This window comes from Monodelphis domestica, chromosome X (assembly GCF_027887165.1).
Source record: "Monodelphis domestica isolate mMonDom1 chromosome X, mMonDom1.pri, whole genome shotgun sequence".
NCBI lineage: Eukaryota > Metazoa > Chordata > Mammalia > Didelphimorphia > Didelphidae > Monodelphis > Monodelphis domestica.
In genome coordinates this window covers 27,805,768-27,828,630 of record NC_077235.1, presented here as the reverse complement: position 1 = coordinate 27,828,630, position 22,863 = coordinate 27,805,768, and the positions used below count along the sequence as shown (strand labels likewise).

General features: G+C 41.4%; 1 protein-coding gene across 2 annotated transcripts in view; it reads left to right on the top strand.

The window, feature by feature from the left end:
* SH3BGRL (SH3 domain binding glutamate rich protein like) overlaps positions 1–22,863 on the top strand; it is a 98,020-nt gene that overhangs the window by 3,780 nt on the left and 71,377 nt on the right. The window contains exon 1 of one of the 2 annotated variants that reach the window (XM_007507501.2): positions 11,300–11,648. The exons of the other annotated variant lie outside the window; for it this stretch is intronic. Within the exon in view, the coding sequence (XP_007507563.1) occupies positions 11,604–11,648 (45 nt within the window). The 5' untranslated portion in view covers positions 11,300–11,603. Of the gene's footprint in view, positions 1–11,299; positions 11,649–22,863 lie in introns of those variants that run through there. 2 annotated transcript variants of the gene reach the window in all.

Here is a 22,863-nt window from a genome sequence, read left to right as displayed (position 1 = left end):
TTTTCTTCTTTTGTCATCTTAGCCATTCTGATGGATATGAGACAAAACCTCAAAGTTACTTTAGTTGGACCTTTAAAAATTATTATTAGCAGTGATTTAGAGCATATGATTGTTGATAGCTTGGATTTCTTCCATTGAAAACTGCTGATTCATATAATTTATACCATTTATCTATTAGGAAATGTCTTTCAGTTTTAGAAATTTATAAATTAGATTCATTTCCTTATGTATTTTGGATATAAGACCTTTATCAGATAAAATTTCTACAAAGTTCTCCCTCCCTCATTTATATTTCCTTTCTAATTTTAACTACATTAGGTTTATTTGTATAAAAACTTTAAAATTAATCTTATTATGTGATATATAATATAATAAACATAATATATATATAATCAAACTTGTCCATTTTATCCTGTCTGATCCTTTTTTTGGTTGTTTAGTCATATATGTATATATTTTTTTCTTTCTCCTTCGTCTTAGTTATGTATCCACTTTGAGATTATATTGGTATATGGTATAAGGTGTTGGTCTCAACCTAATTTCTGCCAAACTGTTGCCCAGTTTTCCTGGCAATTTTTATCAGTTATTCCTTTTCAAAGTAGCTAGAAATTTTGCTCTTATCAAGCCACTATGCCACCATGTTTGTTTGTTTCTTTATTTTATGTATGCAATCTGTACCACTGAGTGACCTCTCTAATTTTTTAACCAATATCAAATCACTTCAGTTATTACTGTTTTGCAGTACATTTCCTTTCCTACTTTTTTCATTATTTCCTTTATTTTTCCTGGTTTTTTATTCCTTCAAGTAAATTTTATTATTGGGGGCAACTGGGTGGCTCAGTGGATTGAGAGCCAGGCCTGGAGACAGGAGGTCTGGGTTTCCAATCTGGCCTCAGACACTTCCCAGCTGTGTGACCCTGGGCAAGTCACTGAACCCCCATTGCCTAGCCCTTACCACTCTTCTGCCTTAGAACCTATACACAGTGTTGATTCCAAGATGGAAGATAAGGTTTTTTAAAAATTCATTATTGTTTTTTCTAGCTCCAGAAACATTTTCCTTTGGCACAGGAAAGGTGTCTTGCAGAAGATGGGAATGAGCTTGATTTTTTTTTATTAACCCATACCTTCCGTCTTGGAACCAATACTGTATATTGGTTCCAAGGCAGGAGAGTGGTAAGGGCTAGGCAATGAGGGGTTAAGTGACTTGCCCAGGGTCACACAGCTGGGAAGTGTCTGAGGCCAGGTTTGAACCCAGGACCTACTATCTCTAGGCCTGACTCTCAATCCACTAAGCCATCCAGCTGCCCCCAGTGAGCTCATTCTTGAAGGAAGCAAGAAGGCTAAGATGATGAAAGAGAGCTTTCCAAGAGGGGAGGGGGAGATGGGGGTGGATATCCATTGAAAAGACATTGATTCAGGATGAATTCATGAGGAACAAAAAGACCAGAGTTGCTGGATTGCAGAGCACAGAGTAAGGGAACTGAGTAAAGTGCAATATGATAGGAAAGGTAGTGTGATGGAAGACTGTTACATGCCCAGACCATATTAGCTTACTTGGCTGATGCAACCTTTTTATATAGAGGACATCAAGGAATTTGCTTCTGAGAGAAGTACAAAGGAAAAGTCATAATAAAAACATGGAGCATGTGTGGACATTTTATGACTTGTTCTGGTTGACTAACTTTGTGGTTAGAAAAAGCCAGTTTTGGTTGTAGCCAGAAGTGGTGACATCTTCAGAAAGGCCTCTCATTTCATCTATTTCTTCTTTGCCTCTTTTCTCTTCATCCATTGACCCCTTTGCTAACAACACCAGTGAGAAGGAGTAAAGGGAACATTTTTCAGGCCTTTTCCTCTTAAGTTACAGTTAAAAAACAGACCTTGATTTTTGATCTTTTCATTCATGCTTTTCTGATCTAGGTGAAGGGAGGAGCTGGTCTCTAATCTTGGGAGTTTCAAATATCCAAAAATGACTCCTGGGAATCTGGGAGCCAGAATTCAAGGCTTAGTTTTGCAGTGAGTACAACATCCATTTCTCAGGGAGCAAGTACCAGTTTTCTGGAGTTGCCTTTTAGTCCTCAGTTTAGCAGAAAGCTTCAAGTGGTAGCCATGGTGCATCTAAACATGAACTTGATGGTACCAAATGCTATATAGTGACTGAGCTAGGTTTTGATCCCACTCTACTGAAGACAAAGATGGTGTAGTGAGAATATATCCTAGAAGGATTAGTGGAAATATTGGAACATTTATTCATCATATAATCTTAGAAATAAATGTCCCTCTGTAAAAGCTGAATCATAAGAGGTAGTTAAATGGTATTGGGGTAGTTGTTCCCAGCCTCTAACTATGTAGTGTGTGTGTGTGTGTGTGTGTGTGTGTGTGTGTGTGTGTGTGTGTGTGTGTGTAAAAAGAGCTATAGGGTTCTCAAGCCAATGGCAGTAGAGAAGAGAAACACTCCAAACCCCATGACAGGGAGATATCACCTTCCTGGACGTGAGAGTTTTGGGCCAGGGTGTTCATGCTATAGTAGGAAAGGGCTATGTTATAAAAAAAAGCTTCAAAAATCAAAAGACTTTACATTTGGTCTTGTAGGTATTGGGGAACCATTGGAATTATCCTTAGAGTATAATTAAAATTCTCCCCAATTAGGAATATCTAACTTTAGCTCCCATTTGTGCTCATTTTCCATGTTGGTTGCTATGGTCTTGCAGGAAAGGGACCATGTTTTAATGATCTTTGTATCTTCTCTATTACAGGACCTTGTCTAGAGCCTGCCATTTCCCATCTCTGTGCCTTTGCTCACATTTCCTGACTCTTGCCCCTTTCCCCAAGTTGTTAGTGCTCTCTTCTCCCTCAGATTACTTTCTATTTATATTCTCACTTATGCTATATTCCCACCCTCCCACTTCACTCTGCAGAGATAATTTTGTTTTTGGCTAACTCTTTCGCTCCTCGTAGTTTGCCTTGCACATAGTAGGTGCTTTGCAAATGTTTGTGAAATTAAACTGAATTGAATGGATGTGCTGCTCTCTTCATCTTATGCTTATGAAGCCGATTTTTCTAACTCTAATGTAAAACTTTATATTCATCTTTATTAAACTTCATCTTATTCGATTTGGACCAGTGTTCTAGCCTGGTTATTGATCCCATTGAACTTTGTGTCATTTGCAAATTGGATTAGCCTATGCTTTATAACTTTATCCAAGTCATAGATAAAAATGTTACACACTCTATTAAGTACAGATGCCTGGGGCACTCCACTGGAGACCTCTTTCCAATTTGATATGGAACCATTAAGTATTCTCTTTAAGTCCAACCATTCAACCTCTTCTGAATCTGCCAAATTGTCCTATTCTCTAGCTCCCTTCTCTCCAGCTTTCACACAAAAATAACATGAGAGACTGCCAAATACTTCACTAATATCTAGGTAACACATACATTCACACACACACATTCTCTCTGTTCTAACAGATTCATAAACCTGTCAGAATGGGGGCTGAGAGCGGAAAGTTAGTAAATATTGCCCTTTTATTTTCTTTTATTTTATGTTTTAAGATCTCATTGATGTCTTTTGTTTATATTAGCCTCTGACTCTTGATCCTGGACCCTTCCTTGAAACAAAGCAAAACAGACCAGTAACTTCATTTGACAATATCAGTTATATCACCCCACTTCTCTTAAGGGGGTGGAATTATGTTTCATGATATTTTTAAAAATTCCTTTTTTAAAAATTATGAACCTAGCAATTATCAACAAACACAAATATTTCAATATACAAAGTACAAACAAAGAAACTTTCTCTGCCAGTGAACTTGTGTTCTGTACAGTTGGTTATTTTAAGCTTATGATTATATTTATTGAGAGAATAACCAAATCATCCTGTTATCTTGTGTTCCATTCCAAACTTCTTTTTCTTTTCTTATATGCATTTTTCAATTTTTTATTGATATAGACATTTTTACCCCAACCAGACCTTACATTAATACTAGTTTCTTTTCTTTTCTTTTTCCTTCCTTCCTTCCTTCCTTCCTTCCTTCCTTCCTTCCTTCCTTCCTTCCTTCTTTCCTTCCTTCCTTCCTTCCTTCCTTCCTTCCTTCCTTCCTTCCTTCCTTCCTTCCTTCCTTCCTTCCTTCCTTCCTTCCTTCCTTCCTTCCTTCCTTCCTTCCTTCCTTCCTTCCTCTCTGTCTTTCTCTCTGTCTTTCATTCTCTCTTTCTCTCTGTCTTTCATTCTCTCTTTCTCTCTGTCTTTCATTCTCTCTTTCTCTCTGTCTTTCTTTCTTTCTTTCTTTCTTTCTTTCTTTCTTTCTTTCTTTCTTTCTTTCTTTCTTTCTTTCTTTCTTTCTTTCTTTCTTTCTTTCTTTCTTTCTTTCTTTCTTTCTTTCTTTCTTTCTTTCTTTCTTTCTTTCTTTCTTTCTTTCTTTCTTTCTTTCTTTCTTTCTTTCTTTCTTTCTTTCTTTCTTTCTTTCTTTCTTTCCTCCCCTCACCTGAAAAGAAGTCCCTTCTCCAACATACTATAACAAGTAAACAAACAGAGTCAAGCAAAACCAACCGAAATATTGGCCATGACCAAAACTATTCATTATGTTTTCTGGGGCCAAGATTAGTATATATTCCCTCTTCTTCTGACATTTCAACCACCCTGGTACAGGCCCTTATCTTTCCTCACCTAGACTATTTATTATTACAGCCTCTTAATTAGTTTTCCTTCTCCATTCAGCTCCCAAAGTCATCTTTTCTGAAGTGAGGTCTGACCATATCACTTCTGAGATTCATCACACTCCCCAACACCATTACTGCTTCTAGGATCAACTAGAAAATCCTTTGTCTGACATTTCAAGCCCTTCATGACCGTTCCCCTCCTACCTTTCCAGTCTTCTTTTACCTTACATTCTATCATGTTCTCTGACAATGCCCCCTTTCTGTTTTCCCCATGAGATACTTTTTCTGCTGATGCATCCATTTTCATTGGCTGTCTCCCATGCCTGGAATCCTCTGCCTCCTCATCTCTCCCTCCTAGCTTCCCTGGCTTCCTTCAACTTCTAGCTGAAATAGCATCTTCTATAGGAAACTGTTTGCAACCGCCGTTAATGATAGTCCTCCCTTTGTTGATTCTCTCCACATTATACTATATTTAGCTTGATTTGGGTAGTTGTTTCCATGTTGTCTTCTCCATTAGACTGTGCACTCCTTGAGATCAGGGGCTGTCTTTTGCCTTTTGCCTATTTCTTTCAAGTACAATAATTTATTTAGCCATTCCACCATGTGCACCTACTTTATTCCCACTTTTCTGCTACTCCAAAAAAGCCGTACCAATATTTTCTTGCTGTCTTTTACCTCTATTCTGGGTTCATGCTCTGTAGTGGGCTTGATGTTGTAAGGGTTAAAAATGATTTGACTAAATTTATGAGTTAAAAAGAATTATTGTGGCTGCCATTTATAAAAATTAAAAATTAAACTATGAGCATGTTAGTAGCTTTAGTAGCTCTATTACAGCAGGGTAGAGACACTCTTTCCCTGGATCCTACATCAGCCTGTGGTGCTGAGTGGAGTGATTCCTTCCTTGGTTCTTCAGTGAGGAGACCCTCTGCTTGTTGGTGCTTTGGTGGGACATTCTCTTCAGCATGAATTCTGGTCAGATTCGCTTTTGGATTCGCATTTGCGGTCTGTAGACATTAGGATTAAACTTAGGGTATTTGTAGCTAGGCAATACTTTCTGTCTTTTTATCTATATTTTTCCACTTTCACTCTTTCCACCTCTTTATAAATAAAGCTACTAAAAGTAAGCTGTATTATTTTAAAATCAGTGACCACAATATTACTTTAGAACTTTAATTTTAGCATAAAACCTACATTTAAATTCTTACAACAGAATATAGGTTTTTTTTTTAAAATCAGAGACAATACAATTTCAGAAGGAAACAGACAAGCAGGCAGCTTTGAAAATAGCATGTTGTGTTATATGTATAGATAGATACATGCATATCTATATGTACATACATAGATATATAAAGCTGCAGAAAACAGAGAGTTACACTTTTATACCTAGCTCTCCTCTTCTTGTTTTTTGCATGAGGAAATGTTCACTTCTTTTGGGAGGGAGTGATGTTCATTCAAGTCAAAATAAAATAAATAAATCAGTGTCAGTTGTTCAGCAGTCACATAGTCAAGTGAAAACAACTAACATGCTGGTCGTGATAGACAAGTTTCATTATGTTTTCTTTCAGTATCCTGTGTTATAATTTCTCCAGGCTAGGTAATTTGAACTTAGTTGAGGGCAACTAGATGTTCCCTTACTATTTTTCTTACTTATCTCCTTTCTTAGACTGCTTTTCAACTTCCAATTAGTCCTTTTGGTTCTGTGCTTTCCAGTTCAAAGACAGGAATAAAATAGTTTAGCACCTCCATTTTCTCTCTATTTGTTGCCTGTTATTGTTGTCCCATTGGCCCTGAGCAAAAAAAATTCTTTCTTTGATTCTTCTCTTTTCTCCAAAAAGATTTTCAAAGGGAACCCCCCAAAATCACGTTGCTCAGCCCATCTTGAGCTTCAACTCTCCTGACACTATTATTATATGACTGGGCCGTGTCTTTGTATTCCTTCCTCATTATTTCCCCTTGCTTCCATCTTCTATATTCATTTTTCTTTCTGTAGATGTTGAAGTCTTTTAAAAATCTAAGCTGGTTCATGAGTACCCTGTGCATCCATATTGGCCCCTATAGATCCCAGCCCCTTTTCTAACTTTTATTGATTGTTTTCTTGGAGTCTTCAGAATCTCATTTTTGAGATTGGCCCCTTCTTCCTGTTTAGTTTCACCAGTAGAATGTCGGTTCGTTAAAAAAAAATCCTCTTTATCCTTGCTTGGAACCCTTCAAAATCTGCTCTTCTGAAATCTAGGATGTGTGTGTGTCACACTCTGCTCCATTTTTTCTCTTCTTCATCACAAATAAGAAGACAAAGTGGTAACTTTCCCCAGGCTTTTTGTCATTCTCATCCATACTTTTCATCCTTTCCATCCAAGCAAGCACCATCTCCTCACTGCTGAGAATCAGATGCAGAATAGAATTGTCCATTTGGGTGTCCTTTCACTTTTGACACAAGAAATGATCAGTAAAGCAAGTCACAAATTTATTAGCTCCTCTGCCTCTAGCTGAGGGGGCTTTCTAACAAAGAGGTGTCCAACACACAGCCCCCGGGACACCCTGGAGTATGGCTGAACCAGATTCAAATGTAATTGGGTAACATTTATCAAAATATATAAAAATACAATAGAACATAGAAAATGCTAATATGTAATTTTTGAAGTAAGTTATAAGTGTATGTCAGGCAGGGATCCTTATGTGCAGGTAAATGGCTTGTTTCTATTTGAGTTCGATGCCCGTACTCTAGCAGATGTCCAGGTAAATGAAGTCATCCATCTTCACTCACTTTTAGATCTCATTGACAATGGATAAGGTCTTCTACAAGTAGAGATGGCTTGTCTTTCTCTCAGACAGAGGGACCAAACAGCCAGAGAGGCGAAGCTGTATTCTCAAGCATTCTGTGATTAGTTGCTTACCCTACATTCGGCTTACAGGAGATGTTATTTGAGGCGCCTTGGGAACTGTTGCCTCCAAGGAAAATTGATTTCTTGGCTGCTTAATTGTTTGGGTTGATGCTTCGTAGTTTCTATAAGCCAGAAATTGTAGTGTTGCTTAGTGTCACTTCTTCAATACATCTCATCTTACCACTGGGAGTCTGCTTTGAGAGAGATAGATACATGGCCATGCTTTTTGTGCTTAAACAACTAGACATTCTTTCATTTCTTTAGTATTTTATTCAGTGGTATGTTATGGGCAATAAGCCTACCAGCTCATTTCTTTATTCTTTATACCTTCAATATATAGAATTTTTAGATACCTTTCAGTGTAGCCTTCATAACATGACCCTACTCCCTCCTACTACCCTCCTTCATCCCCAACTTCAGCTCCTGTCAGGAATCCTATTCTGTACTTGACTTGGCTGCCTGAGTTTTCACTTTCCTCTCTAGAGTTCTCCTTATCTTCTCACAAATATTTCCAACAGTGTTTTCGCTCATCCTCGATGCTATATCGCCATGGACTCCTTTCTCATTCCCATCTTCCTGAAAACCCAACTTCACCATATTTCAGCATCCTTCAGTCTCAGCTCAAATGATAGACGCTTAGGAGGTTCAAGAGAAATGCAGTTCTAGTCCTCAAGGATCTTATAATGTAATTGAGGAGAGAAGATGTGTGGCCCAGAAGCAATTAGAGAAGGGACAATCAATGAAAAATAGATACCACATCCTACACACAAAGAGTTTGAGCCTGTGGGAGATACAAAAGAAAGAACTTAAAAGTCTACTGGAGAGATAAGGAATGTATGTGTTAGTAATTAACCAAGAAACAATTTAGAAAGGGGCAGATACATAGAGAATGAATCTTGGAGTCAGGAAGGCTTAAATTCAAATGTGACCTTAGACAATAGCTGTGTGACTCAGGGCAAGTCACATGACCTTGTTTGCCTCAGTTTCCTCATCTGTAAAATGGACTGGAGAAGGAAATTACAAGCCACTCCAGTATCTCTGCCAAGAAAACCCTGAATGGAGTCACAAAGAGTCAGACACGACTAAATAACAACAAATAATTTAGAAAAGAGAAATGATATATAGTAGTAAATGCTAAGGAGATGGAAAGGGTCAGAGGAGCTAGAGGTCTCTGAAGTATGGGGTGGCCAGGAGGAACTGGAACTGAACCTTCAAAAGATGGGCAGAGTTTAGATCAGCAGAGGGAAGGGGACATGTGAGGGATAGGAAAAATGTGAGGAAAAGTGGAAGAGGGAATAAGCCTGCTAGTTTATCTTTGTTTATTTATTTTTAAGATTTTTTCCATGTTTCCATGATTTATTTTCTTTCCCTCCCCCTCACCCAGCCCACAAGCAATTCCACTGGGTTATACAAATGTTGTCACTTGATATCTATTTCCATATTATTCATTTTTACTATTGAGTGATCTTTTAAGGCCTAAACCCCAAATCACATCCCTGTATATACATGTGATAAGTGATGTCATATGTTTTGCTTTTGCATTTCTACTCCCATAGTTCTTTCTCTCAATTCTTTTACATAAGTCCTTTAGGAGTGTCCTTGCTTGTTGCATGGCTACTAGTAGCAAACTCCAATACATTGGATTTCTCCATAGTGTTTTACTTTCTGTGTACAATGCTCTCCTGGTTCTGCTCATTTCACTCTGCATCAGTTCATCGAGGTTCTTTGAGTTCATATAGAAATCCTCCAGATCATCATCCCTTAACAGCACAATAGTATGCCATCCATTGTTCAGCCATTCCCCAATGTAGGGACAACCCTTCATTTTCCAATTTTTTGTCACCACAAAGAGTGCATGAGCCTGCTAGTTCAGATTGACACAGTCCCTTTCTCTTTCTCATGCCTGGACCTCTGGCTAGTTATTCCATTGTTTCAAAGTGAGTAGAGAAAATGATGTTTCTTTTTTTCATACATAGCACTTGAAGTGGCCAGATGGATAGGTAATATTGGGTAAGATTATGGATGGCCTTGAAAATTTTGTAGAGCACTTTAGAATTAGTAGCAATAGAGAGAGGAAACATTACAGGCAGCTAGATAACACAGTGAATAGAGAGCCAGGCCTGAAGGTCCTGGGTTCAAATCTAACCTCAGACACTTTCTAGCTATGTGAACCTGAGCAAGTTACTTAACTCCCATTGCCTCGTCCTTTCCACTCTTCTTCTGCCATGGAACTAATACTTGGTATTAATTCTGAGATTGAAGGTAAGAGTTTTGTAAAAATAGGAAACATATAGCTTCTTGCTGTTTTGTACTTACATAATTTTTGTAGGATAGATTGGGGGAAGTGTGGAAAGCCATTGGGAGGTTCTTGAAATAATTCAGAGGCTCAGATATGTGTGACTTGGGCCTGCCATTTGTCGAGCCTGTGGTTCTCATCTAGAGAATTCTGTTGCCTATACCACATGGTGGTTGGGAAAAACCAATGAGCTAATATAGGAGAAAGTGCTTCCAAGATGATAAAGTACGATGGCTACTGGTTTCAAGGACATTTTATTGGTTGTCAGAATCTAGGACTGAGGTGAGGAAAGCCGAGACTAGGAGTGGAAATGCAAAGCACCGCAAATATCAGAGGGGAGTTTCACATGGAAGAATCAGTGACCAGGTTACTGAATCGATATTTCACTATCATTCTTCAAGGATTTGCTTTGTTCTTCTGTTTTACTTAACTCTTGAAGCAGTTCGACTTCTCTGTGAATTTGCAACTATGTTGGAAAGTTGGTATGACTGAAAAATTCATCTCCCCCACAGGCACCACGTGAAAATGTCTTTGTGAACTTCCCTAGGCTAGTCCTTGACCACAGACAAACAGTTCATCATCATGGCTGTATTTGGAATTTTTCCAGCAAGTGCGATATTCCAGATTGAGAGTTCCTTTAGGCAGGGATGTTTTTGGGGGTGGTGGAGTACTGTTGGCATTCTTTACATCCTTACTGGATTAGCTCAGTGCTTGGCACATAGTAAGAATTGAATGAATTCTCTTGACTCATTTTGATTTGTGGTGGCAAATAAATGGAAACCAAGAGGGATACCTGTCAGTTGGAAAATGACTGAACACATACATGATGGTATATGAATGTAATAGAATATTCTACCAGAAAAAATGATGGGGGAATAGTTTACAAGAATCCTGGGAAGATTGATTTGAACTGATGCAATCAGCAGAACCAAGGCAACAATTTCTAATACAACAGCAGTGTGTTGAAAAACAACATCAAGAGACTTTAGAACTTTGAGCAAGGCAGTGACTGACCAGCATGAATCTGGAGGCCAAGTGAAGCACTGCCACTAACTGAAGGGCCCGATACACAAAAAGAGCTTAACTTTTGTGGAGGTTGTCTTCATTTCACTTCATTTTCTTGACTGTATTTGTTACAAGAGTTTTGTTTTGGCCTCCAATGGAGACCAGCATCTGACAAGTGACTTGGGGATGCCCAAGGCTTTGATTCAGGTGATGGGATTCAAAGCTGTCAGGGCTCCAGTTCGAGGCTATTAGCTTTTTGAGGCCAGCACTTTGGGGTACTTTGTGGGGAGGGGGTTGGTACTTTGGCACTCAGGGCCCATAGTTGGGATTTCTTCCCCTCCCTAGAGAAGAACTCAGGCCATTTCTGTAGCTCTCGCGCGGTTCTCCGAGATCCCCGCTGTGGCTTTTTTTTTTTTTAAGCAGTTTAGAAAATATGCAAACGTGCCTGCTCCTTCCTGGCCCCGGATTGCTGTGCTGCCGGGGCAAGCCGGAGGGGAGGTGGAGGGGGCGGGGCTTGCTCGCTGGCCCCGCCCCTCCCCTCCCCTCAGGGCTGGGCTAGTGGTGCTCAAGGCCCTCGGCTCTGTCCCAGCAGAGCCTGCAGCCTTGGTTGCCCGGTGCTGCTGCTGCTGCTGCTCCTCCTCCTCCTCCTTCTCCTCCTCCTCCTCTTCCTCCTCCCTCCCGCCACCGCTGCCGCCGCCGCCCCAGGACTCAGCGGAGCCTACTCAGAAGCTGCAGCCACCACCACCGCCGCCGCCGCCCTCAGGATGGTGATCCGCGTGTACATCGCGTCCTCCTCCGGCTCTACCGCGGTAAGCGGGGGCCCAGGTCGAGGGCTTGCTCGCTGGCCCCTTCCGCTGGCCCAAGTAGTCCGGCACCCCCGCTCTCCACCCTCTGGCCCTTTGCCTTGCTCGCTTGCATCTCCGCGGGCTCGCCTGGGTACCACCGTTCATCTGAGTAGGGAAAGCAGTGCAAAAGTTAACTGCTCGGTGGGCACATGGTCAAACAGGGTTTAGGCTGATAGGACATTCCAGAGGGAGAAACTGAGGCACATCGTGATTGGCTGGGACCTCCCGAAGTCCTCGGGATTCCTGGAGGGAGGAGGATAGCACATTTGGGCCGAATGTGGAGGGGATAGAAGCTTCACTTGGGGGAGGCCTGACAGGACCAGAGTAAATAGGGAGGTGGGCTGGGCCTTTAGGAAAATGATGCCAAGTTGGATCACTTGAAGTTGCTGAGGGCCCCAGCCTCGCCCGCTGCTGTTTGCCTCCCTTTGTCGCTCCCCCTGCTCTTTTTATTTCCATAGGTTCCAATTCCTCTCACGCCCAAGCACGGAGAACTGCCAAAGAAAGGAATAAGCCGCATATTCTTTCTATAGGGGCACGAAGAAGAGGCTGCCTTTACTGCTCTTTCTTTTCAATTATTTCAGAAAACCACTTTTAAATTTCAGGGGAAGAGGGTGCTGCGGGGAGGGGAGGGGGCTCTTGGAGATTCGATAACCCCGGGGTGGAGTCTGAGTGTGTGTTTGTGATAAATGGAAGTGCCTCCCTCTCTCTTCCTCACATCCCAAGAGAAAGGCCAACAGTGGGGAGAGCAGATGTCTGGGAGTTAGGGGAAGTGGGTAGGGCCCTTGGGAATAGGGTCTTTTCTCAGGCTTTCATGCAGCAGCTCTTCTGGTGTTTTTGCAAAAGGGCTTGGGGTTAGGTGAAATTATAGTCCCCCCTTCCCCCCTCCCCCCCCCAGTCCATCATTTCTGATCTCTTAAGCATGCTGGAGGACAGGGAACTTGCTTCTAGCCTAGGCCTTTCTAGGAGGACTTGGAGTAAGAATCATATTCACAGGGATTGTTTCTATTTGTCTTTGCATACCCAGCACCCATACTTGGCTCCTAGGAAGCATTTAAACACTTGCTTATGCGTAATCAGACATTTAACTATGTCAGTTTTATGCCTCAGGAGGGTGGGAGGATAGATATAGAGAGGGAAGAGACCCTAGAGGTTATCTAATCCAGCCTCATAATTTTACAGATGATGAAAATGAGGCTGGAAGAGGTAAGATGACTAGTCCAAAGTCATTCTGATAGGGAGCAGAGCTGGGTTCAAACCCAAGACTGTGACTCAAAATTCTGCACTGCTACCCCAATATAATCTTCAAATAAACATCTAGGCCACAATAGCTTTAGGAACATTTCCTTCTCCTAAACATTTTGGTAGCATTTGGGGGGGGGGGAGCTATCCAACAGAGTTATTGTACAGCTTCCAAGACCCATTTAGCTCCTTTGCTATAAACACTTTGTTAGACTAAACCAAAACATTGGACAGTCACAGTGAGACTTGACAGTTTACTTTGCTTTTTGCTTTGTGGTGGGAGAGGGGAGGTACTCTCCTTCCCCTTCTTCTCCCCAACACACCCATATAGTGGACCTGCCTTTGGGCTGGTCCTAGTTCAAATTACAGTAACTGTACCCCAATTCCATTAGGCCTAAAATTTTAAAATAATCTTTCCAGATTCATAAGGCTCTTCACAGATGGTAGTCCAGTATCACTTCTGTTTGCCTTGTTTTCTGTTGTGGGATGATATGAAAAAAAAACACTCCCTATTCCCTTGGTTATTAAATCTCGAGACTTAAACCAAGAGCTCTCTTCACGTCTTTTTTTCTCTTTGGCTGGAACTGGAAATGTTGATCAGATTTGTGTTTTCTTCCCATGGCTATTTTTTTCACCCCTCAATAATCGATGCCTAACCTTGGTCGTCTTGTATGCAGCTTCTGCTCCTGCCAGTTAGCCATCATCAGGAACTCCCTTCACTTTGCTAAAATAAGGCTTCCTGTACTCAAGCACTCAGTTAGTGGTTTGAGTGACCCAGACAATTTATGATCGGTCTTAAAGTGCTAAAGAAATGTAAGTTTTTTCTAATGAGGTATGCATTATTATTATTTCTTTTTAATGCTGAGATGCTTGATTGTATTGTAATGAATGTGAATACACTACAGGTAAAGCTTACTTTAAGAGAATCTGCTATATAAGAATCAGAATTCACAAAGCATAAATTAGTTGATCTGAATTAGATTCAACAAACATATATTAAGTACCTACTATGTGCCAGGCACTGTGCTAAGTCCTGGGTACAATAAAAGAGGCAAAAAGAGCCCACAGGGACTTACAGTCTAGTGGGGGAGACAACATACAAATAAATGTATACAAGGCAAGTTATATACAAGATATAGGAAATATTTTAAAGGGGGAAAGCAGCAAAATTCAAAGTGGTTAAAGACTTCCTGTAGAAGGTAGGATTTTAGTTGGGATTTAAAGGAAGCCAGAGTGGTCCGTAGTCAGAGTTAAGGAAGGGCACGTTCCAGGTGTGGGGGACAGCCAGAAAAAATGCCTGGAGCTAAAAAATATCTTATTGGTGGAACTGCTGCGGCACGGGGCCAGAGTACATGTTGGGGGAGTAAGGTATAGGAATACTGGAAAGGTAGGAGGAGGCTGGGTTAGGAAGAGCTTTGAATGCCAAACAGAATTTTATATTTACTCCTGAAGGCAAAAGGATACCACTGCAGTTAGTAGGCTAGGGGAGAGTGACAAGATCAGATTACAAAAGGATTCTTCCATTTAACAGTAGGATTTTGTCCTAGGGGGCCTTTAAATACACAACTTTCCTTTTGCATTTAAAATGGGATTTGATTTATAAGAACTTCACTTGGGCTCAACTTTGTAGGAACATGCCTGTTGCATGAAGTGAGACATAGCTGTAGGGGCAGAAGCTGGAACTATTTGAAGCTTGTTTCGCAAACAACATTTCTCTAATGCTTTGAGATTGCCTCATAATAACCCCATGGGGTTGGTAGTGTAAGGATGATTGCTCCATTTCACAGATGAGGAAACTAAGACTCAGTCAGGGGAAGTGACTTGTTCAGGGCAGCACAGAAGCCTGCAAGTATCAGGTTGATTTATAGGCTTAATGATCTAGAGTTGGAGAGGGCTTGAGAGACCATCTAGATTAACTAACCCCTTCGATTTATAGATGAGGAAACTGAAGTCCAGTGTGGGGATGTGATTTGCCCCAAGTTCCACAAGTTAAAAGTAGCAGGAGGTGGAATTCAAACCCAGATCTTCTGATTCCAGAGTGGATTCTCTTTCTTCTCTACTACTTTGCCTCTGATTTCTGGCTACTTTCTGACTTCTCAGGTCTCAGAAATGACTATTTTAACCAGTTTCCTTGAGCAGCGCAACCATTGGCCAGAATATACTCATCTCACCTTTCTTCTCTGATCATCCTTTCCCATACACTCCCATTATTTAAGAAAGAGAGACAGACAAAGAAAGAAAGAAAGAAAGAAAGAGAGAGAGAGAGAGAGAGAAAGAAAGAAAGAAAGAAAGAAAGAAAGAAAGAAGAAACACTTGAATTTGTCCTTGTTGCTTTTATCCTCTTTAAGTTGGAGTCAATGTGAAATGGGAGGCTCCTTTGTTATCAGCAGGAGATCCAGCTCTGATTATCCGCCTGTTCACATTTGCTCTTTTAGACAAGCATCAGAGCTTTACTGTCCTCATCTAATAAATGGGAGGCCTGCTTAGCTCACAATGTCATTATCCCCTTCAAATAAGAGAATATCCATGACAGTCTTCATCTAGTAAACTACATGCTGGTGCTACAAGGACAAAGAATGAAACAATCCCCTCCTTCCGAGGAGTTTACATCCAAATTGGAGAGACAAGTACACATGCAAATGTCTACAACACAAATATAAAGTTAATAAGTGCAAATATATGCAAAGTCCTTCAAGATGAGGTATTTATGAAGTTTTAGAGGGAGGGCACTAGCAGTTAAGGGATCAGGAAAGGGTTTATGCTGTAGATGGTGCCTGAGCTGCATCCTAAAGGAAGAGTGGCTCTCCAGGAAGTGAGAGAGGAGGGCATTCCAGACATGGGGGACAGCCAGTGCAAAGGTATGGAGACTAGAGATTGAGTCTTATGTGTGAGCAATAGAGAATTTGGCTAGGTCACAGAATGTGAGAGGGGTATTAATGTTCAATATGAATTGAAAGATACTTTGAGGTCAGTTGGTAGGGTTCTAGAAAATTTTTTATAAAGGTTAAAAGTTTTTGTTTTCTCTTAGAAGTAGTAGTAGGGGGGACAGCTGGGTAGCTCAGTGGATTGAGAGCCAAGACTAGAGATGGAAGGTCCTAGATTCAAATCTGGCCTCAGACACTTCCCAGCTGTGTGACCTTGGACAAGTCACTTGACCTCCATCGCCTAGCCCTTACTGCTCTTCTGCCTTGGAACCAATACACAGTATTGATTCCAAGATGGAAGGTGAGGGTTTAAAAAAAAGAAATAGCAACAGGAAGCCGTTAGAGTTGATTGAATAGAAGAATTGTGGTTAAATCTATTCTTAGCATGTGAGAAAAATTATTTTGGCAATAGTATGTAGAATAGGCTGTGGGGGTTAGAGATCTGAGACAGAGAGATCAACTGGGAGACTGGAACAGGAATCTAGGCAAGGGGTGATGAGGGATTGAACCAAAGTCATGGCTGCATCACTGGAGAGAAGGGATTGGATATGGGAAAGGCCCTGAAAGTAGGAATGGCAGAATCTGACAACCGTTTGGCTCTCTGTGTGAACTTGAGAGTCTACAAGGATGGTGGTACCTTTGAGAGAAATCAGGAAATTTGGAAGAGGGAGGGGTGTATGTGTAGATAGTGACTTTAGCTTTGGAAATGTTGGATTTAAAAATATCTCTGGAATACCCAGTTTGAAATGTCCAATTGGCATTTTCTGATGTGGGACTGAAGCTCAGGGAAAAAGGACCGTGGCTGGGTAGCTAGATGAGGGAGTCAGCTGCATAATTAAGATAATTAAGCCCGTGGCAGCTATTGCAACAGTAATGTGCTCTCAGCATATCAGGTGCTATTATTTAATGCTTGGAAATGAAAGTGAGGATTATAACTTTGGCTATGGTTTCCTTGGGGAAAAGACCATCATGACAGTGGCCAATGGAAGAGTAGAAGCTAGAAATGGAATTATGTGGGACTGAGGTAGTAGTCAAGCGAACAAACTTTTATTAAGCACTTACTGTTTGCCAAGTACTGCAGTTACAAAGAAAGCCCCCCCCCCCCCGAGTCCCCAAAACCCAAACCCAGACCCTGCCCTTAAGAAACTTACATTCACTTTGAGGTAGGGGAAAGAAAGCAATTTACCCACAATCCCTTGCTAGACCATAAACTCCAAACGAGGTTCTCTGACTGAAGTTCAATGTGCTTTTGGTTGGCAATGACTCCAGTGTCATTGTTATAAAAGCCTGGCCAACTACGAACAGATTTAGGAGCCAAGGAGTCTCCTAATCTTAATACTTTAGTCCGTTTTAGGCTGTCAGAGTTAAGAGGGGGAAGATTCAATTGCTTCTTCCAAACCAAATCCATATCATGAGGGAAGGGGTAGTTCAAGAGGTTTGTTTGCGGCACCAAGTTGGGGCATAGGAAGGACAGGCTATCTGAGCTTGGGGACAGGATGGGATCATTTATGTGTAGTTATGTCTTTATTTGAAGCATTGCAGGTTCTCAAAACATGAAGTAGCCATCCAAATGCAAGGAAAAGTACATTTCAAAGTCACATACTGTGTAGTCTTTGCTCTATCTGGAAGGTACTTTTCTTTTTATTCTATTTGCTAAATTGAGTGACAATTATTTGTCCTTTGCTGGTCCTGCTAGTCTAGAGTTAACTCACCTTCTTCATTTTACTCATCTGCCACCTGTACATAGAGAACAACAAACAAAAAAATCCAAGAGTTATTTGAAATACATTCCACTGATGATAGCTATGTGTTCACATTCAAAAGAACTTTTATTTTGAATGGAATAATTTCCCAAGGATACCATTGTTAACCGGCATCTGTATATAATAATTTCATGGCCTTTAAAATTCCTTAATGGCTTATAGGGTCTTGCACCTAAGGAATGCTCCATAAATAGTCATTAATGTCAAAACTCTGGAATGCAAAGTCAAATATGGTTTTGGAATACGTTAAGCCTTTTTGTGCTTATTCCTTTGAGTCAATTTTGAAGTATCTTCCTGGTGGTGGTTTTCCAGAGTCAGTTTCGACCTCCTGTGCTCCCTGAGCTGTGCCGTTGGTTGTGAAAGTCCAGCATCGCTAGTCTGATGTCCCCAGAAATAGGACCCCCTCCTGCAGCTGGGAGGGTGGAACGATTGACCGTGGCCTGCCCATGTCTGAACTGCTAGCTGAGTTTAGCGTGTGCCAGCTCATGGCAGAAAGACGAAGTTTTGTTTGTTGTGACTCACTGCTGGAAGAAAAGGAAAAACCTTTGACTCTCCTGTGAGTCTGAGATGGGGATTCGTTTCCACTTGAGACTAAGCCAGAGGGATAGAAAGAACTCTTGACTGGAAGTCTGGCTTAAGACTAAAACCTTGACTTTTCAAGTCACAGACTCACCCCGAACCCAGGGAACTGATAGTGCTGTATGATGGTGCTTTGCATTGATTTCAGCGTGTGGCAGTGCAGTAACCAACAGACTTGCCGAGAGAGACCCAAAGTCCCAAGAGTTCCATCTGTTTAACTCAAAGGGCAGTGTATGAATTTAAAACTTTTTCTTATTTATTTTTTCACTTACATGGAGAACCAATTTTGGACAATTGTTTTTCTGACATTTAAGGGCTCAGATTTTCTCCCTTCCTCCCCACCTTGCACCCCTCCCCAAGGTGATAAATGGCATATGATTTTTTATGTGACCACTAAAAAAGGCTTCCTCGTGCAAGGTATTAAAACTGGAAGCATTTTAAATGAGGTAAAATTGTGACACATTGCAGGCTCTTGGCTAGGACAGTGAAGTCAGAGGATGAGGGATCTGTTGGCCGGGTTATTTGGATTACTTGTTAACCTGTCTATGCTTTGTTTCTTGATCTGCCAAGTGAGACTGGTATCTGCCACCTATCAGCCTCACTTGGCAAAAATGAGTTACAAGGGGGCAGCTGGGTGGCTCAGTGGATGGAGAGCCAGGCCTAGTGATGGGAAGTCCTGGGTTCAAAACTGATCTCAGACACTTCCTTGCTGTGTGACCGTGGCCTAGCCCTTACTGCCCTTCTGCCTTGGAACCAATACATAGTATTAATTCTAAGATGGAAGGTGAGGGGTTAAAAATAGTTACAGAATATGTATAAAATACTTAAAGTTTTATGGGAAGAAATGTGCTTTAAGAAGTGTCCTTTTACCTTAAGGAGGAAGAGAAATGAATGGGCTGAAAGGCATCCTGTTGAATCTCATGGACTGTGAAAGCCCCAAGGAGCTCTATAATGATTAGTGTGGGCACTCGCTCCTCTGATTCAGATTGTACCCCATATATAGATGGTCTTGAGTTTCTGTGACCTTCCTTCTCTCCTAGAGGCCAACCCTCTGGTGATGAGGCTTTCTCAGTTTTTCCTTCGTTAGCAAGTTCATGGGAGATCTGGAAGGGCCCACAAAGCTTCTCATTTTATAGTTGAGGAAAGCCCACAGAGCTGATGTGACTTGTTCAGATGATTGTACCTTAGATGCATGCTAGCTGTGTGACTTTGGGGAAGCTTCAACCTCTCAGCCTCAGCCTCAGTTTCTTTATCTGTAAATGTCCAGTGTTATGTAATCTAGGTAATAAGTGGCAAAGCTGGGATTTGAATCAGATCCCCCGATCGCAAATCTTGTGCTCTTTCCACTGTGCTGTCCTTGGTTGTTAAGTTAGTACTGGGAGCCCTTCTGCCTTACTGGCATCTGCCCAAGTTTGTGCTCCAGCGCTCCACCCTTTGAGAGCGAGCACAGTGCCATGTTCAGTGCTTCAGTGAATGGGTCACTGAAATGGGACTTTGTGGAGGATGGATTCTAAAATAATAACTTGGAATAACTTGCCTGGTCAATCAACTGGCTTTTGAGCTTTGTAAGAAGAGGCCACAGTCCGTGTGAAGACTTTGGATTGCTTTTTGCACAGAGGGAAGGAAATCTCAGAAACCCATGTCGCAAGCAGCATGAGGAGTGATGCTGAAGGTTGGCCAAAGGACAAGAGAAGGAAGGGCCTTTTGAATTTCGAATGCTTGATAGGGAACATGATGCAACTCAGGATAAGATTCTATCTGTCCCAGATGTTGAAGGCAGGACTCCTCTTTGGGGAGAGGGAAGTTTGGAATGGGACCTTTCTGGGTCCAAATAACAGGCAATTCCAACTGGAAGTAATTCTTTATTGAATAAAAATATCTGACTTTCATGGTATGATCAATTAGAAGGCGATAGTGATGTGGAATGTATAGTGGTCATATACTTATCTCCAATCAGAAGCTGAGTGATGACTTCATGCTTTGGTTTAGGCCTGAAAGGGTTGGACTAGGATGAAAGAGCCTTAGATTAAGAGCTGGCAGGAACCTGACAGGTCATCTGGTCTAGCACCCTCATTTTATAGGTGAGAAAACTGAGGTGCAAAGATTAGGAGACTTGCCCAGATGGTCCTGCCTCAGCATCTTGCTAGCAGTATAATCCTGATTTAAGTTATTTAACCTCCCTCAGCCTCAGTTTCCTTATCTATTAAATGGAGATACTAATCTCTCGGGCTGTAGTGATGATCGAATGAAATAATGTATGTAAAGTGCTTTGCAAATCTTCAAGATCTATCTAAATGCTAGTTGTTATGATTATTATCACAGTTCCCTTCCAGTGTTCTATTTCCTAGGACTCAATTCAACTTTAACCAAAGCTTGGACTTGTGTGAGGGATTGGCTGCTTAGAGTACAAGGGCAAGAATAGAGCAGTCTCCATTCTCAAGGAGTTTACATACTATAGGAGATGTACACGTATACAAGAATCATATGAGGTTGTCTGAGAAAAGAGAGAGTACCAGCAACCATAGGGAGAAAGAAAGGCTTTCCTGAAGATGTATGCAGCTGGCCATTGAAGTGGAATCACTTCCCTCTGGGTCTGGAATCAGGAAGTTCTCACCTCAGATACTTACTGTGTGACCCTGGGAAAGTCATTTAACCTCATATCTACCTCAGTTTCCTTATCTATAAAACAGGGATCATAATAGCACCTATCTCCTAGGGTTTTGTTGTGAGAACTAAATTAGATAAGATTTGTAAATTGATTAGCTCAGTGCCTTGGCCCATAGGAGGTACTTGATAAATGCTTGTCCTCTTCCTCCTCCTCCCCTTGCCCCTGAGTGGCCCCTTGAGTTGATTCTTAAAGGCAGAGGGCTTTTATGGCCTAATTCTTCATCCATACTTGGAAGTGCATAATTTTCTGTTTTCAAAAGGTCTTCTTGGGGCATTACAAAGTCTTCCTCTGCTTTTATTTAAAGGGACATTCTCCCTCCCCCCCTTTAAAAAAACATTTTAACCCCTCACCTTCCATCTTAGAATCAATACTGTGTAGTGGTTCTAAGACAGAAGAGCAGTAAGGGCTAGGCAATGGAGGTTAAGTGACTTGCTCGGGGTCACTCAGCTACCAAGTGTCTGACTTCAGATTTGAATCCAGGACCTCCCATCTCTAGGCCTGGTTCTCTATCCACTGAGCCACCCAGCTGCTCCCCCCTTTTTAAACCCTTACCTTTTTAGTGTCAGTTCCCAGAAGAGGAGCAAAGGGCTAGGCAATTGGGGTTATGTGACTTTCCCAGGGTCACCCAGCTAAGAAAGAGGCTGAGGCTAGATTTGAAACCATTTCTTCCTGACTCCAGGCCTCATGCTTTGTCTATTGTGCTACCTAGCTGGCCCCTACTCCCTTTTAAAGGTGATTTTGGTTGAAATACCTTTCTATTTTTGTGCTCCATATAAAGTTCACCATCTAATGTTGAATAATTTTGACACCGATTACCTGTTAATTAATTCCAAAAAGCAGAAGATAAAAATGGCAAATGGTATGTCATTAGCAATTTCGCTGTCTTTTTAGCAGTTCTTCATATTTTTAGAAATAATTTGTGAGAGATGTTCTGGCCAATAGTTGGTTGCCTTGAGTCACAACTTTGAGATTGGCAGGAATTCCTGAGGTTGGGTCGCCTCAGTGGCCCAGAATCAAAGAGGAAACTGCAATTATCTGATGACTCTGGGCAATGTAAGCTGAAGAACAAGGGATTCCGGAGAAAAGGTAGCCTTGGGTGAAGGGCTGGCATAAGGTCACAGACTAGTACAGCTGGAAGGGACCGAGGGGCCTTCCAGGTCCTCTAGTTTACCTCCACCTCCTCTCATTTCACGTAGGAAGAAACCAAGGACCAGTGAGGTGAAAGCATTTGCCCAAGGTCACACAGGTAGTGAGTTGAAGAGCTCTTTAGCGGTTGACATGACTGGTAGTGCAATGAAAATGAACGAGAAAGTTGGGAGGAAGGATTATTTGGAGGAGAAAGGTGGGCTTGGTTTTTGACATATTATACCAGAGTTGCCAGGAAGATGTCTAGGTGAAAATGTCAAGCAGGCAATTAAAAAAGGGGGAAATGGAGGATAGAAGAGAAGTCTAAGTTGGCCAGAAGTGGGGCTTGAAACCATAAGAATAAATGATTGTGTTAAGGAAGACTGCAGAGAGAAAGAGAAGTGAAAGGAATTAAAGGTAAACTCTTAGGAACTGCTTATATTTAGGAAGGAGGACCAGAAGCCAGGGAAGAATGGATCAGAAAGATTGGAAGAGAAAATAGTTATTGCCTAAAAGCCAAAGGAAGGGAAAGTTGTCAGAAGTGTGACCTTGAGAAAAACCAGGTAACCTTCCTCAGCCTCAGTTTCTTTACCTATAAAATACCTGATATTACCCAGGTTTAAAGCAGTAGAATTGGGATTTGAACCCAGATCCTCTGACTCCAAATCCAGCCCTCATTCCACTGTGCTGCCCTTAGATGGTCAAGAGTATCAAAGGCTTGTGAGAGTTCCAGTTCTCTAGGGCCAAGCATCAAGGATGCCCTTATTAAAAGTTTCTTGTATTGTTTACAAAAACCATTAAGTTTGAAAATTTAGACAACTTCAGGAAACTGAGTCTTTTGAAATATATTTATTAGGGGGCAGCTGGGTGGCTCAGTGGAT